Genomic DNA, 17,996 nt, shown 5'->3' with positions numbered 1-17,996 from the left:
GCGCAGTGGGTAGCGCTGTTGCCTCGCAGTTGGGAGACCTGGGTTCGCTTCCCGGGTCCTCCCTGTGTGGAGTTTGCATGTTCTCCCCGTGTCTGCGTGGGTTTCCTCCGGGCGCTCCGGTTTCCTCCCACAATCCAAAGACATGCAGGTTAGGTGGATTGGCGATTCTCAATTGGCCCTAGTGTGTGCTTGGTGTGTTTGTGTGTGTCCTGCGGTGGGTTGGCACCCTGCCCAGGATTGGTTCCTGCCTTGTGCCCTGTGTTGGCTGGGATTGGCTCCAGCAGACCCCCATGACCCTGTGTTAGGATTCAGTGGGTTGGAAAATGGATGGATGGATAAGTAAATGGCCTGTAACAAAGACAATATTCAAAACAGAAAGCAATGCAAAATAAAGTACTAAGGGCCTTCACAAAGGCTGTCAAGACAAAATGTTAGAGCACTGAACTAGGTCTGTTCATTTTTTAGGTCACCATACCCTCCCATTATGTCACTGCTAGAAGAATAAACTTTGCCAGGAAACATGCAGTAGGTGGATTGGCAGGGCAAGGTTAAACATGTGAAAGAGGGCACTGCGGGCACAGTAAATGGTAATGAATGTGCTCATTGATTCATGTTTGGTAACGCATGTCATTACTTATTAGCATCATGCCATCATTAGTGGCTCAGACACAGCAGATACAGCAAAGAAGATGTTATTTGTTTTAAATATAAGAAACTATTTTATTTATAAAATTAGATAGACAGACAGAGAAACAGATAAAACAGAGGCATAATATAACAGGGGCGGCACAGTGGCGCAGTGGTAGCGCTGCTGCCTCGCAGTTAGGAGACCCGGGTTCGCTTCCTGGGTCCTGCGTGGAGTTTGCATGTTCTCCCCGTGTCTGCGTGGGTTTCCTCCGGGCGCTCCGGTTTCCTCCCACAGTCCAAAGACATGCAGGTTAGGTGGATTGGCGATTCTAAATTGGCCCTAGTGTGGGTGTGTTTGTGTGTGTCCTGCGGTGGGTTGGCACCCTGCCCGGGATTGTTTCCTGCCTTGTGCCCTGTGTTGGCTGGGATTGGCTCCAGCAGACCCCCATGACCCTGTGTTCGGATTCAGCGGGTTAGAAAATGGATGGATGGATAATATAACAGATAGATATTTATTTGTCTCCATTTGGCTTTTTACGGAAGCTCTTTTTAATAAATAAATACATAGAAAAATAAATATAAACACACATGCTGTGCTCTGAATACACTCCTGAAGGAATAATATTTAAAAATAAAGAAAACTTCTGATTTGGCAGTCACAATCCCACTAAGGCATTATGCAGACGTATTGCTGCTGGTATAAAGAAGCCCCACTAGGGTTTCTTGTCTCACTTCTGCTGAATAATTCATTGTCTGAAAGTCTTTAATGTTAGTGTGTCAGAGAGAGGATGTGCAGCTTTGTTCATAATGGCACTCGGTTTTGTTTTCATTCTTTCCTTCACTACTGCCTCCTAGGGGTCCAGAGTACATCCTACACCTGAGCCTGCCCTTTTAATCAGCTTGTTGATTCGTTGAGTCTCTCTTGATGTTACCAGCCCAGCACACCACAGCCTAGAAAATCACACTGGCCATCACAGAGTTATAGAAGATGTGAAGTAATATCACTTCTCACAATAAAAGGTACACAAAGCCTTCTCTGCTCTCTTATGAGTGCTTGAAAGCAAGTGTTTTTGTTGCATTTTGCTGCCTATTTTATTCACACATTTTCTGAATTCTTTGCAGTAAAGTGTTGCATGGAGGCAGTAACTAGCTTAGCAGAATGAAATGCAGAGAACAGTAGAGAGTAAATATGGACATGGACAGAATGCCAGAATATCACAAGGGTCACTAATGTTCACACTCACACTTACTGCCTATTATATGCTTCTAAAGCAGCTACTTTCACTTCTCTGGACATCTAACTTGACAGATGTATTGGAAAAATTGTTCCAAAACACTCTGGGTGTTTAATCATAACTTGTTAAAATAATTTCCAGATAAAGTTCAGGGAAAATCTAAGAGAAGAAAATGACTTTTTTACAAACAAGACTTTAACTTATTAAATCATTTACTAAGCGTACACATGAACTCTTTAAATTTTCCAATTAAAAGTTCCTCAGGTTAAGCGATCATTAGAAAATAATGCATATTTAGTGCTGTCTATTCAACACAGGTTTATCAATTTAGTGTCTAACTGATGGCTGTATAATAAAATAATATGACAATAAATCACAAGTGCCAGCTTTCTGTAATGTGCCAAAGAAAGCTTTGACCAGTTCCAAAATGACATTACATTGAGTTTGTTACCTGATGAGCCACCATAGCTCAGCATAAAATGACAATTGTCTTCACCAAATCAATCCTTTTCATTCATTCATTTCCTAGTGTAATCTGAATAAGGTGCTTTTGTTCAAATCACATAACTGTTCAGCCACAGCTAGTATTTTGTTTTAACACTGTATTTAAATAGGGTCTTGTTTCACTTCAAATTACAGGCTTACACATTACTTTCTGTGCTTTTAGGAATCTCTCTTTTGGTTGGAGGTCTTAAATCTCTGCCCAATAATTTGTTATTAAAAAATAATTTTAGAACTTCTATTTGAATCTGTCTAAACCATTAATAATCCACAGCTGGGAAAAGGGTGCAGGAAAATAAATTTAGCTGAATACATTTATTGTGTGTTTTAATATATGCAAAGAGGTTTTTTTTAATTCACTATAATCTATTTTTTATATGGGGGGGGGGGGGGGGCATTTCTAAACTGAATTTAAAGTCAGCAGTTTAGTCTACTTTGACATGCTGCTGGCAAAACAAAGCCGCCTATCAGCGTGTTTATCTTTTTAATTAGGCGGGGAGTGAGATTTCATTGAAAAGTGCTTAATCATGAGGGTTAGCGTTATTTGTATTAACAAATGAATACTGTGGCAGCTAAACGGCTGAGCAATATTTTATAAACTGGTGGGATGCAAACAGCCTGTCACTTTGAACATCTCTTTCAATTACGTAACTGATAATGCTTCATATAAAAGGTACCTTTGTAAACTGATTCTCTACATTCTGTTTGAAGTATGTTTTGTTACCTGCATAAATCATTTTAGTGGGGAAGTCTGATAGGTACAGTGCACTGGTGCCCATTTTAAGGTTGCGACCAAGGCCCCCCATGACCCTGAACTGGAATTAAATAGATAGATGTATTTTTAATAGGCAGTAATAAATTTATTGTAATGTATACAGAGGGGTTGGTACAGTGGTAGCACTACTGCCTAGCAGTAAGGAGAGCAGGATTCACATCCCGGGTTGTCCCTGTGTGGAATTTGAATGTTCTCCCAGTCTCTGATTCTGTTTCCATTAGGCGCTCCAGTTTACTCCCACAGTCCAAAGACATGTGGGTTAGGTGGATTGGTGATACCAAATTGGCCCTTGTATGACACTATTTAAGGTTTATTTTACCTTATTTAAAACAAGATGTACATACAAATTATTATACAGCAATAAACAAATATAAACAGAGCTTTTCATAAATCAGATTAATTATAATTACATATTATAATTGTAATACACCTACTGGCTTTAACATCCATTGCAATTTTATTCTACTAGCCATGGAACTGCATGTAATGACATGCTGGTTAGCGCTGCTGTCTCGCACATTTTGGGTTTGAGTCTCACTCCCAGTGGCTGCGTATGCGGACTTTACAGTCTCCCTGTATCTATGTAGTATATTCTCCAAGAATTCATGTCTTCTTCAAAAGTCCCAAACATTTCTACATTAGGTTAACTAACAATTCTAAAGTGACACTTGTGTATTTAACCATTTATCTCCTGCCTTGCACCTCTTGATCCCACAACCCTGAGCTGGATTAAGTAGATTTGGAAATTCCATGGTGGAAATGGAAACATGTAGGCCAGTCCCAGAATTGGACCACCTTCAGAAAGGCAACCAATCACATGATTCCATCACAACAGAGGTCAATGGCATCAAAAGATTCTGCCTGTAACTTGCACATTTCACAAAGGGGCTCTTGGCAGCTAGCTGGTCTAATTCTACCAGATCAGACCAAAACTATGCACCCTCAGATTATCATTACACTGAAAGTTTTACCAGTTCTCTGTTGATACCCAGCATATAAGCATAATATCTAATACTGTACGCCAGTGAACACATTTCCTTCTTATAACTGTTTTTCAGTTTGTAGCAATTATGCAGAACTACTACTGAAAATGGTTCATTAAAAATGGTGTACACTATATTTGTACGTGTGTATTCCCTGAACTTACTGTAGATCGCCTGTTTACACTTTTCCTCCTCCCATTCATTATATATTTTTTTTACTTCATTTTCAACACAGGTTGTCAGATTAGATTTATCTTCAGTTTTCTTAACCAGATCCTCCTCTGCCTAATTTTAAGACATAACTCTCTTGCTGCAATTTTGCTGAGGCTAATATTGAGTCCGATAACTAGACCTTTTGAAAACATTAACTTGACGCAAGTTGCAGTAAATCAATCCTGATTCAGTCATGTCAGTAATTCTCCTGCTCACTTAATCTAATTCAGGGTAATGGGGCTGGGGCCTATCCTGGCAGTGCTTGACACAAGACAGGAAACCACTCTAGCCAGGGAAGCAATCCATCACATTGTCCAATCATACACAGGCAATTTTAATGTACCATAACCTACACATCTTTGATTTGCCTCCCGCACCCCCAAAGTACTGAAAGCAAAACCCTTATGGATATGTGGAGAATGTCAGTATGGAGAGTGTACAATAACCAGGAACAGGAATCAAACTCAGGACTTGGAAGTTCTTACCACTGTACTGTCATGGCACTCCTAAATTTTATTTATATTATATACTAGCTGTCTCCCACGGTTCCACCTGTGTAGTAGTGGAACAGGACAAACTTTAAAAATCAATTTAAAAAAAATGTAATACTGTAATTTGTATTGAGAAGAATTTAAATTGATAGCTTTCGTATCCGAGGGGTCTTGATATACAGTATTTGTGGTTTTGCTATCAGGGATGAGAATGTAGCTGTGATCTCTTTGCCTAAAATGTAAAAAGCTGGCAAGGTATCTGTGGCCTAGCAGAAGGTAGGTATGCTGCAATGTCAAATGTTGCCACTGTATCTGATCTTGTTCAGTTCTGACGGGCAAGCGTCCCCCGTGTTGGGAGAAGAGTATCTCTGCCAATGAGCAGGTAGCTTCTAAAACATACGTAGCTGTGATCTCTCTCCCAAAAACATCAAACGTTCCCCTTTAACAATCTCTAGATGATAACGTCTCCTTAACAAACAGGTATTGCTAGCTAAGCAGAGGCAAGGTATGCTCTAACACATGACGAGAGGTAGAGCGACTCGAATGGAGACTGGCACGTGAGTGAGGAGGGCCCCGCCCAGCTCCCTACTCCTGAGGTTCTACCTTCCCCTCCCCTCGGCCCACACCCTGTTCCTAGGATTCACGTGAATAAATCGGTGCCACAACCAAACTATAATACTGAGAGCGCGATGAAAGAAGTTACAAAATCAACCGGAATGTTCAAGAAAATTATAGAAAAAAAACCTGATCAAAATCTGTTAAGTAGTACTCTCGTTAAAAGCGGACAGACAGACACATTTTGGATTTTATTTATTTATATATAAATAATAGAGAGAGAGAGATTGTACATTTACAGTAGATGTGACGCCATACTAAGTTTCTTGGCTACAATATGTTCAGTCTGTATCAATATTTTTCAATATCAATTTCATCCTTATTAATACCAGCCATTCCACAGAAATCAGGTAGTATGCAGCCATCCGTAGAGCTTAGTAGGCTTAGAATGCCTTTTGTCACCTGTACATCTTAACTAGGCCCAAAATAGTGGCAATACTCTGTAGCATCTTGTCTCAAACTGAATGCTTTTATTTTGACCCGATTTTTCTTTTGCATAAGAAAATGTGTCCTAGTGATAGAGAATCACCTTTGATATTTACCTGTAACATAGTTCAAACACCTTTTGCCTAGATGCCTCAGATCTAATATATCCGTGTCATCTATTCAATAAAAGATTGCTTAAAAACTGCAACTTACATGGTCACTTTCATACAACGGGTTTATAATTCTCCAGTCAAGGTAGATTTGCCATCCATCCAAACTGGAGATTTTCTCATTCTTTCAAAATTGAGACCAATCCTTATAGCAAACAAAATATCAACATGCAATATATTTTTTTCTTCAAAAGATGGTTTACTATATTTTTATCCATTTTGCTTTTACAGATAAACCATATAATTTTGGGATTTGTTGGAAAAAAAACTTTCTGGACACATGTAGTGATATCCTCCAAGACACTTCTAACACTAGAGGTTGCGAATTTGATCCTTTAACCCACTAGTGAAGACCAATCTTGTAGGTTTAGTTTCTTTTAAAGTCTGCGTGTTTCACTGATTTTGTAATTCAAGCCATATCCAACTACACAAAATCTGTTAAGAGGCACTAGGGTACCTAAAGATTACATTTTTCCTCTCTTTCCAATAAAATCTAACTCTTAAATGGTACGATTAACAGCTTTGAGGGCAGCCTTGAATTATCATCTTTATTTAAATTTATGCCTTAATCCATGGTGTCTTACAACGTTTGAGATACAATTGGTGTCATATTTTTAGTTTTCCAATTGGACCACAGGCAGGTGAAGGGACTTGCTCGTGGTCACGTAGTGTCAGTAGTGGATTTCAACACACAACCTAAGGTTTTGAAGTCCAAAGAAGCCCCCGCCACAGTGCCTGCCTATTTATCAACACTTTTATACTAGGTGAGGTGTTAAAGTAGACAACTGCAGTAACTAAAAATAACATCAAAATGATAAGCAGATAACAGATATGACATTGAGGAAGTTGTTTCTTCCTCAAAACAGCTTTTAGGCTTCCTCTACTTTGAGGCTCAATTTCGCTTTTATGTTCAACTTTGTCTATTAAAAATATCCAGCCACCTAAGCAAACAAAAGAGAGAGTTTCCTAAACAAAAGATATAATGCAATCAGAGCGCTGTAGTGAAGTTCATGCTTGTTTTGGCTAGCGGAAAGAAAAGAAATGTTAGATTGGTGGAAAGCAAGGCTTATTCCACATGTAATCTCAAATCCTTTCCTCTTTCTATTCTCTTTCTAGCTGATAAAGATCCCAGACTTTACATTTGTCTCCCTGACACTCCTCAAGTTCCTTTACAGTTAAGTAATAGTCGCACACCTGGGTTGCATTAGCCACTAAAGGGAATCTGAAGCCACTAAGCAGATACTGTAGCTAATAAGGTGTTTGGCTCCTGGACTGGAAGCAGTGAAAACCATTATGCTGCTTGTCCCTTTTATACGTGAGTGAGCTTCACAAAATAAGAACTACGATATCTGTCCTCTGAGCCACAGCAAGAGGATACGCACTTTTAATATCCTTTAATGGGCCATGCAACCTACTGGCTAAGTGAATGAAGTGAAATGTGCCAATTCAGTTTCACCAATCACTGACTGATCCTGACTAGTCCGTCAACTTGCCAATGTTCATTTTCAAGAGTTATGCAAACAATTGTACTTTAACTATAAAGGATGTACTGTAGGTTGGATTTACAGTATGCAATGGTTGGTTAACATAAGTAGCTCACTTATCTGCTTCAAAAATGGGAAGTCTGAATTCCCTAGCGATTAATCTTTAGTCTACAAGGTGGAATAAAAATGAAAACCATAAAGGTAACCTTTTCCCTTACTTTAGGGTTCAATTAAGTACATCGGTCCTCGTCACATTTTATTACAGGAGCCTGTCACCGGGCTTTAATTAAACTTGTCTGCTAACCGTTCAGCACACTGCTCAGATGGTGCTGATTTACTGTTCCAGTGAACTGGCGCAAGTTATGCAAGGAAGAAATTTGGCAAACCAGTGTTAGTGGAAGTTGTGTTTAAACACCTGGCACCTACTTACTTCCTGAACAGCTATGGCAAAGTGCAAAAATAAAAGTTATTCTTAAAAGTGCCATTTTGTTTAAGTTGTAAAACAGCAGTAAACAAGGGCTCCCCAGAGGGCAATAGTCAGAGTCAGCAGAATAAGTACTTGAAGACTGAGACAGTAGAAGGGTCTGACTATTCTTAACTTTGTAATAATGCATAATAGAAATGCATCTACTAAATCTTACACCTTTCCTCTTCTGCAATGGGTTATTATGCTACCAAATAAAACAGGTCATTATGGAATATTACACAAATCTTGCAGTCTAGAGTTTTGGTTACCCTGTTAGCAAATGAAAAGGTTGCAGCTAAACTCTACCAGGTTGGCATTTTTACTTTGTGTAAACCAGGATTCCCAAACTCTGGTCCTTGTGGGCCGATTGGCTGCAGGTTTTCATTCTAACCCTTTTCTTAATTAGTGACATGTTTTTGCAGCTAATTAACTTCTTTTGAATTAATTTTAATTGACGTGTTTAATATTTGTTTCCCAGAACTTCTTCATCGTTCCTCTGAATTGCTTCATTTCTTTCTTTAAACGGCACCCAAACAGAAATGAAATGTGAAGTGAGTGAGCCAACAGAAGACCAACTAAGTCAGGGCTTCAAACTCCAACCAATTTCACTCCAACCAGTTGCTTAATTAGGCGCAGAGTCTTGTTTGTAATTAAACCCGTTCTTTAATTCAATGGCTTGTTGCTTCTCTCAATGTGTAATGGCATACATTTCTGAAATTGTTGATTTTCTCTTTTCTAAGAGCACTGGTAAAATGTTTTGTAGACCTGAGCAGATCAATATTCCTGAGACCTTCATCTTTCTTTATTTTCAGATACTGTATGATGGATACATTTTGCTGGACATGTTTTGGCTCATTTTGTATCTCACTATTGTTTGGCAGCTAATTAAGGAAAAAAAAACAATTAAGGGGTCAGAGTCTTCAAGAGCAAGTCAATTACAATTACTTAAAAAATAGTTAATTAGCAGCAAAACAGGTCAGTAATTAAAATAAAGCTTAGAATGAAAACCTGCAGCCGCTGTGGCCCTCCAGTACCATAGTTTGAGAACCCATTACATTTATTTGATTAGAAAAGAAAGCCTTGAGTTAAAAAAAAAATCATTTCAATAGTAAATATTGGATATTGTTAGACAAAGAAAAATGAGATGATAAATGCATCATCCCAAACATGTTTAGAATTAATGGTCTTCATTTCAACTATACCAGAAAAGGACAGCAACATATGGAAAGGTCCTTCCAACTAAGGCTACAGTTAAACGTTTAATCATTTTGTCCAATGTAGCTTTCATAATACTATTCATTGAGGGTAGCTTTAGAGCGCTTACACATATTTAAAATTATAGTGTGATTTAAGTTGTGTCCATTAGGGTTAGCTTGACTACAGTATACTGTATACTAGCGCATAAGTTCTCCCGTGGAAGACTTGATTTTACTGTATAATTTCTGGTATTTTATAATGTTGGTCATATAAGTCATATGTGGAAAACTCACGCTATTGGTACAAGAGATTATGATATGCTAACAGCCGCCTGAGAGAGTAACCACGGAGCACACTGCCTTTTTTCCTATGTATTGTGCCTACGTGACCATACAGTAATACCCGAACTACTCCGAAGCAACGTTTGCACCGATTTGTGTTTATTGTATCTCACCCCCTCATACACCTTTATTGTAAGAGCATCCCTTATCTACAATGGAGTGTTCGATCAGAAGAAAATATGAAGCTGGTTTTAAATTAAACGCCGTTGAAGTAGCGAAAAAAATGGGTAACTGCGCTGCAGCAACAAAATTCGATGTGTCTGACAAACTGATGTGAGATTGGAGAAGGCAAGATGATGTAAAAAAAAAAAAAAAAAAGTGTTGCATTTTTGAACGGGCGTATAAGTCGGGGTCCCGACTTATAGATAGATAGATAGATCACATTATACGTGAGTATATACGGTAGCTGTGACATTTCGGCCTGACTGGGAAACATTTAGAGGTCACTTCATTCTGAACATTTTATTTATATCGTTACTACAAAAAAAAATTCTACTGCTAAAGGTAGAGTTCCCAGAACACTCCAGTAGTAAGAAGATATTTCCAGAACATTCTACCATTGAGAAAGAGTTTCTGTTTTAGCTCTTTTTGATGACAGAGTCTCCAAAAAAACAACGTAAAAGATGGTGCAAGGCAGTGGTAGCTCTCCGCAGCCACTGTTTCCAGACATTCCTCCACATTTTAAGCTGATTAACAAATCTGAACAGTTGAAGTTGGAGGATCTAGCAACAGAAAGAATACAATCCTTCTTTGACGTCCCAGTGGAAAAAAGCCAAGAAAGGTCTCAGTCATTTTTCAAGAAACCACCAGAATAGTGAACAGATGATGAAATCTTCAAAAAAATTTGTGATCTGTCAGCACGCATGACAGTAATGAAAAACGCAGCTGAAGAAAGAATACATCTCATGGAAAAGTATAACATCCCGGTAAAGGACGAGGAGCAGAAAAAGTTTATTTTTCGACTGGTCACAAACCATTGTGAGAATTTTCCAACTTATAAGACAGTGCAAATGTTGTAGACCAACAAGTGTGGAACAGTTGTCTGCTGTTCAGTTCAGATGACATAAAAACTGACTTCTGAACATTGTTCATTTTCATTAAAATTTTGTGTGTTATGAATATGATGAAAAATAAAACTAGCCTTGTGGAAAAGCTGAGTCTGTTAGGTTATATATTTTTGGACCACCCTAAACATGCATATTATGTTAAATAGTAAAACAAAAATTAACCTCAAAAACAGCAAACAAGTCGTGGCATTACAAAGCTCTGTAAACATAACAGAGAAATGGCTAATTGAAAGTGGAGGAGAGGAAAACAAACACCCTGTTTAACATCATTACCGGAGAATATAAACCTCTCTGCATTCCATGGTCAGTTATATTAGGAAAGTAATAGACGGTCACAGGCTACAGAAGTTTATGGATCCTGTGACATCACACTTCCCTCTCTGTTGGGAGAAATGTAAGGTCACTCAGTGATGGTTTTCTACTTCATCCACACATAAAACAATTAAACATTAGGATTTGTTTTTATTTTGGAAAAAATAAAATACTATTGAAAAAAGATTAAGCAGATATCGTTATGGCAGCAAATTCAGTGTGATCACAAAGTGAATTTTTCAGCTGATCTGGCAATTAATCTTACTGAATGAAGAGAAATGTCAATATTACATCACAACTCTGATAATTCAGGTTTCATTATTTTCATCTGCCAAATTCTGCTTCTCAAAGCTACCACTTCAAGAAACGTTCATGTGAATTAAACCGTAACTTTCTGTCATGTATGGGGTTGATAGTATTTCTGAATGGGGTGAGGTTTTTTTTGGCCTTTATTATTTCTGTTTATAGAAATTGCATGTTTGATTGATAACCACTCTTTTTAAATTAAGATGTAATACAAAGAGAAAATTTCCATTGGGAAGCTCATATTTCTTGTCTGTTCCATAGCATGTGAACATAGAAAAAAACATCAATTTTTACCCAATTTAACAGGTTTTAAAAGGAAACAGCAGTTTAATCAGCATCATGAAGCATGATGTACACCTCTTTAACTTGAGCCAAGCTCATTTAATAAGTCACCCTGTACTTCACAATTTCACACTTGATGAAAACACTTATTCATGGTTATTTTAAGTTATATCATGTTGCAGCATCTCTTTACAGAAAAGTAGACTTTCAAATGCTTATCGTAATAAAACCACTATGATAAAATGCAACAAAGACATTCCTGTCTGAAACCTGATATAAAAAATAAGCAGTTTTATAACGCTTTTGTCAGAGACAATGGGTACATTTTAGCACTAATGAGATCAGATAAAGTCACTTAAAGAGCATTATAGTTACTGGACCATGGAGTTAGAAAAAAGCCTTTTGCTGCCCCCCCCTCCCCCCCCCCCTCCCCCCCCCCCCCCCCTCCTTTTCATATCCCAATATGTTTTAGAAATCTGACTTTAATTTGTATGGCTTTTGACCACCTGAGAAGAATAAACAAACCTTGTTGTGCAGCAAATTAGAAAAAGACATGCTGCGCACAGTGGAGTGATCCAGGAGTGATTCATCTAAGGCGGTATTTATGGACTACTGCCATTAAATACCATGGGTTGCCATGACTATCTTTGATGGAAAGTCATTTTTTAGTGCATCCCAAGAAGAAAGTTCCGGACACATCCTCCCCATATTCAACCACGATCTCGCACTCCTCTTACAGCTCCTCCTCATGCCAGGGCATTAGCCTGCTAACCTAAAACAACATTCCTTCACCTTGGGAGGCAATCAGTTGTGCTTCATATGTAGTTAACTGGACAACCACCCATTTGAGCAAAACCATCTAATGGGTTTAATCTTCATTATTGGTGGTTCACAAATTGGTTAAAATTCTTCGTAGGCTGTGTAACTTAATACTTTATAAGCATGAAATTTTTGACAATGATGGAATGCAAAATACTTGTAGGTATGTATGCAACAAACATTCAACTGGATGTCTTTTACAATCAGGTTAAAGCAAATAATAAAAATCTGTCATGTTGTGTACCTGATAGGAATATCTTGCATGCTTTCATACTCACCTCTCTCTAAAATTGACAACTTTAGACTCTTTTATAAAAGTTCTACAGAAAAAAGCTCAGTTTGTTTCCATTTTATGTTTGGTCAAGAGTAGAAATGTTATACTAATCAGAAGAGCAGAAACGGACTACACTAGCAAGAATAGGCTTAGCATAACTGTCCCCAATAAAATTACACCCAGGACATTTATCTAGTGGAGAGTGCACATCATGAACAATACTAGTTCTATACAGTAAATGAGATTTATTTTTAACTATGAAATAGTCAGTCAGTCAGTCAACCCACTTAGTCCTGAACAGGGATGCAGGGCAGGATCAAACCCTGGATGGTCCAGCGCAGGGTGAACACCACACTCACTCATTCGCTCACTCATGCAGGACAGTTTTAGTATTGCCAGTCCACCTAAATTGCAGGTCTTCGGACTGTGGGAGGAAACCAGAGCACCCAGAGAAATCCCACACAGACACAAGAAGAACACGCAAACTCCATGCAGGATGCAAACCCAGGTCTACTTACTTGAAGGTAGCAGCACTACTATTGCACCACTACCATCCTCCATGAAACAGCATTAACATAAATTTCTCATCTAATACAAATGAGAGTATTAGAGCACGATAGTGGATGGTGCATTCCACATATGTGATGCATTAAACTGCATGGAGTCTGGTTTAGTCTGGTTCAAGATGTAGGGACTTCAAAACGTCTGCTTTTCTTTCCACAGTTCAGAGACATACAGTTACATAACAGCTTTTCCTAATTGTCTAAGCCACTGAAATCCCATTTACGCTAGCTCCTTGCCCTCTGTTCATTTCTTCCAGGGTTGGCTTCAGCTCCCTGTATTCCTGAACAGGATAAGCGGACAAGAAAATTTAAGGATGAATCTTAGGACAGTACATACCACCAATCAGCAACACTGGTGATAAGAGCAGATCTTCAGTGAACTCCGGTTCTGCATACATTGTGATGAATCTTTTAGGTCAGCCTAGTCCAATACATCGTTGAATGACAAATATTGACTACCTTTTTTTATAAATGCAGTGATCAACCAGCAGAGGGCAAAAGAGACTGCTGTTTGCCTTTCATTTAGGTTTCTTTTTCTGTAAAAAAATTTCCTCATAACTGTTGAAGACGGCAGATCTTTGCATTGCAGAAAAAAAATCATCTTTTGCAGAAATATGAAATTTTTCCTCCAAACATTATTCTGATTGGTAATGTCTCTTCTATAGAATTCCCATCCATACATTGATTATTTATACCTGCTATCACATTCAGGTTCACAAAGCTAATTAAAAAATGATATGAAAGGTTAACATAATGAAAGATATACAGTAAGTGGCTACTAACGGTTAGTCACTAAATTCCAAGGATGGAGGAATCAGCTTTAGTCTTTCAAAATTACTCAATAGCCAAGAGGAAACAGAAATTGGAAACAACTAGTAATGTAATGGATTCTCAGTTGGTTGAGAAAAACAAATGTAACAGCAGGACTCTCTCAGGCTGTGGGAAACAAGTCAGATGTCATTTCCATTTTTCTAGGTGTACCTGTGGGGTGTACAGATGTTTTAGTCTTATCTAGACTAGATGGGACCTCTTCTGCTAAAGACAGTGTCAAAGGACGTCTCAAGAGCAGCCCAAAAATCCTACATGTATGAAAATAGGTGTAGGATTTTTGGGGGATTGGGAGCAGAAGTTTAAGCCATTCGGAGAATAGGAAGCAGCCCTGTAGGCTACAACGATCAAACATGGAGGGCACATAAGCGCACCACATACATGCAGTTCATTCAGAGCCAGTAGTGACTGACATATCAACGTGATCAGGAAGTCAAAGCCTGAGGAGCAAACCCTGCAAAAATAAAGGGAGAACATGCAAAGGCCACACAGTTGCTGCATAGGAAAAACAGCAAAAAAGGATCTCTTTACAGCCTTTTTATTCTTGGTAGTTTACTATATTTTAACATTTAGAACACTAAAACCTTCGAAAGATTTTATTATTTTAGTGTCCACACACACAAACTGTCCTTTTGTTCAGGCTACTTGGAGAGTAACATGTGCATGTGTCCATGAACACTTAAATATTCAAACAAGAGAGGCACGCAGTCCTAGTAAGTGTAGCTCTTAACCCCTTAAGGGTCAGGTGTTTGGGATTTAGCCAAAGCTATAGTTGTAACTTTAAAGTTGCAGGGTTAGGGAAACTGTTAAGGATTTCATCATTCTCAAGGTATGCGATCTGACGAAATGATTGAAGGAGCAGGTTTATATTAGGAATGTAACAGGGTGTCAGAAATCTGGATCTAAAATGAGCTCAGACACTAAAGGGAAAATGAAAGTGTCTGAAAACAAAGCAATACAGGATTATTAAAAGGTACAGCTCCGGGAATGGGACTGTTAAGAGGCAGAATACACATTCAACCCCCGTTACAAACATCATCAGCCAGATTTGGAATCGAATGTAAAATATCATCAATGCCACCGTTTGACTGCGTCCATACAATTCGTATGATGTTTCTTTCCTATGCTAAGAATCAAAACAAGAGAATCGGTAGCACTCCTGAATTCCATGTTACCGCTATTCGTTAAAATTATAAAGCCGATCTTCAGCGATTATCAGTTCTTACATTGAGCAGTCGCGTTATTTACTTATAGACTAACAAAGCTCAAATAATGTACAATTGACATTTTAACATTTTGCTAAATAAACAGATCGCACAACATCTTACATGGTTTGAAGTTGCCTGTTGATTTAAAAGCGTGAGATGCTGCTCTGCAGATAGTCACGAAACGCCCCCTTGTCTACGCAGCGGCTCTCACCTCCCCAAAACTAACCACATGTATTAAAAGTTAAAAAATAATAATAAACTCTTAAAAATAATGTAGTAACCAGCATAAATAAAACATGCACTAAGGATAACATTGGAATTTCATAAAGAAAGCGAAAGACCTACCTAAAGCAAGTTGTCAGCTCGCCGGTGGGTTTTAGGCACGGGTATTTGGTGGTGGCAATTTTATTTTCAGAGCAGACCTCTCTAAAGGGAACAAAGCATACAGAGAGAGATTGTCAAAAGACTTGTGCCGCAAAACACCATTGTATCGAATACTTGAAATACTATTCACGCGGAAAAGAATACCATTGTGAGTTTCTCACTTTTACTTGATAATGTTCTGCAATACATTAACGGATCGCGTCTATCCTAAGAAGAGAACAGCGTGTGTACACAGAATTGCTCACATAGTACCGACCTGTCAGTTTCGTTCTGCTCTTCTCTGTAAGACCAAGACAAGCCACAAGAAAGCAGTGCCAAAACCAGAGCAATCTTTACATTAATCCGTTTGTAAACGTAAGCCATTTCCACAGGTGAAGAAAAAATGAAGTAATCCACACCACGCAGCAGTTAAAATAATGGAAAGAAAAAAAAATCCCGAGATCGTCCAAGAAACTTTAAATAAGGGAGCTGAATGTCTAAGGAGTGACTGATTGGCTCCGGGGATGCAGCTGTTTTGTCTCTCGCTGCTTATTGCGCGCAGGACGTTCCGCATGAAGTGCGCTCTCTGTCATGAGGTATTTGTGGCTCCCCTGTTAACAAGAACTGCCTGATTTGGGTAGATAAACGCTCTTTCTTGGGAGTGTTTTAATAGGAAGGCACTGAACTCCGGTATGAATCACTGGCTCCCAAATACGCAATTCAAGCAGATCACCTTTTCTGTAAAGTGATGCAGATTTACTGTAATGATGGTAACGTTGTGGAAGCGCATAGGACGAAGGCAGAGTGATCTGCTGATAATATTACTATTACTTCTGCTACTGCTGTCAATATCGTTACTACGATTAGTTACCCACTCTTCACCCTGTTCGGAGTGCAACGTAGGAACCAACCTTGGACGTGGCGCCTGCCCATCATCACTGGGCAAACTCATTCCCGTCTGTCTCAAATTCTATTATTACTCTATCGTCGCAGATAAACGGTACATTTGAATAGCAACCATAGAAAGAACACTCTACTCTATTATTATAATTATTATTATTATTAGTAGTAGTAGTAGTAATAGTAGTATACCACAACTCTGAACTGGATTAAGTAGGTTTTATATTATTATTATGATTATTATCATGTTATTATGCTTTTTAGGATGTGCTGCCCACTTTGAGACTGTAACATTCTCAGTATTATAGGCACAGAAAAGTACACTTTCCTTTTGAACCTTTTTGCTATGCTATTAACCCGGGGTTCTTAAAGTTTTTAATCTAACGACCTGAATAAGAAACTCAATACCATACTGGGTCCCAAAAAGAGGATTATTACTCTAAACACAGCAGAGCCAGCAAACAATGGCCATATTATAAAAAAAAATAATAATATTTTTGTTTTCATTCAAGCATATTTCTCATGATTATCACTAAAAGAGAAAAGTGCAAAGACAATATTTTGTTAATAAATCAATAATTCTAATTCAACACTGGGAAAAGATTTCTGATCTCTATCATTACCAGTTTAAATGCTTAGTGTAAGGTTTATATAACTATTTATAAGGAGTGTGGTGCGGGATATGATGATTTTTGAGAGGATAATATGAATGATCACCTAACTTAGTCACTTGACTCATGGTGCTATATAAGGAATAGTGACAAAAAAATGAATTGATGCTGTTATATATCTTGTCTTAAATCAAAATTCTGTGAAATACCACCATTAAAAATACACTCGTTTGAATGAGTTCACACATTGTACAGCATATCCCTGTAATCGATTAACACTTGAATAAACTGAATACAAAAGGCTGAGACTTGTAGCTGAATTAGCCCCAGAAATGTACGCAGTATCCTCCTTAATAAAAGGATAAGTGTCTGTGTGTCTATCTGTGTCTATTTACTATGTCTATGTTGTTCCAAAAGATGGTGCATCACAATCATTTTTAGTAATAAAATGCATTGTATTTAACATTCCAATAGATGGCGCATCACAAACATTAACACAGCTTTTATGAATCCCATACCAAATGGCATATAATACAGACATATACATTAAATGGTACACTACAAACATTAAGGTCAGACGTCAACGTTGATTATTTAGATTTCAACCCATCTTAGACAGGTAAAACAGCTAGTTTGTATTTTATTTGGATATCAAAGTAAATCTTGGTGAAGAGTTAAGCTAACAATCTTGGCTGAAGTGTTCTGCCTCATACTTCCAGGTGACTGGGCCCAATTCCCAGCACAACTTTTCCCTCTATGACATACAGAAGTGTGGCAAGAAACACTCATGGGGTTCCTTGATACACCTATGGCAATATATGTCTGTTTATCTATCTATCTATCTATCTATCTATCTATCTATCTATCTATCTATCTATCTATCTATCTATCTATCTATCTATCTATCTATCTATCTATCTATCTATCTATCTATCTATC

The 17,996-nt window shown here is 38.1% G+C and overlaps 1 protein-coding gene across 1 annotated transcript in view; it reads right to left on the bottom strand.

The window, feature by feature from the left end:
* ccbe1 (collagen and calcium binding EGF domains 1) overlaps positions 1-16,271 on the bottom strand; it is a 353,313-nt gene extending 337,042 nt beyond the window's left edge. Inside the window, exons 1-2 of the mRNA XM_028802493.2 lie at positions 15,824-16,271; positions 15,529-15,609 (exon numbers count right to left, since the gene is read on the bottom strand). Of these exons, the coding sequence (XP_028658326.1) occupies positions 15,529-15,609; positions 15,824-15,930 (188 nt within the window). The 5' untranslated portion in view covers positions 15,931-16,271. The remainder of the gene's footprint in view (positions 1-15,528; positions 15,610-15,823) is intronic.
* Between the last annotated feature and the right edge of the window lie 1,725 nt (positions 16,272-17,996).

This window comes from Erpetoichthys calabaricus, chromosome 5, assembly GCF_900747795.2.
Source record: "Erpetoichthys calabaricus chromosome 5, fErpCal1.3, whole genome shotgun sequence".
NCBI classification, from domain to species: domain Eukaryota; kingdom Metazoa; phylum Chordata; class Cladistia; order Polypteriformes; family Polypteridae; genus Erpetoichthys; species Erpetoichthys calabaricus.
This window is presented reverse-complemented; position numbering and strand designations above follow the sequence as displayed.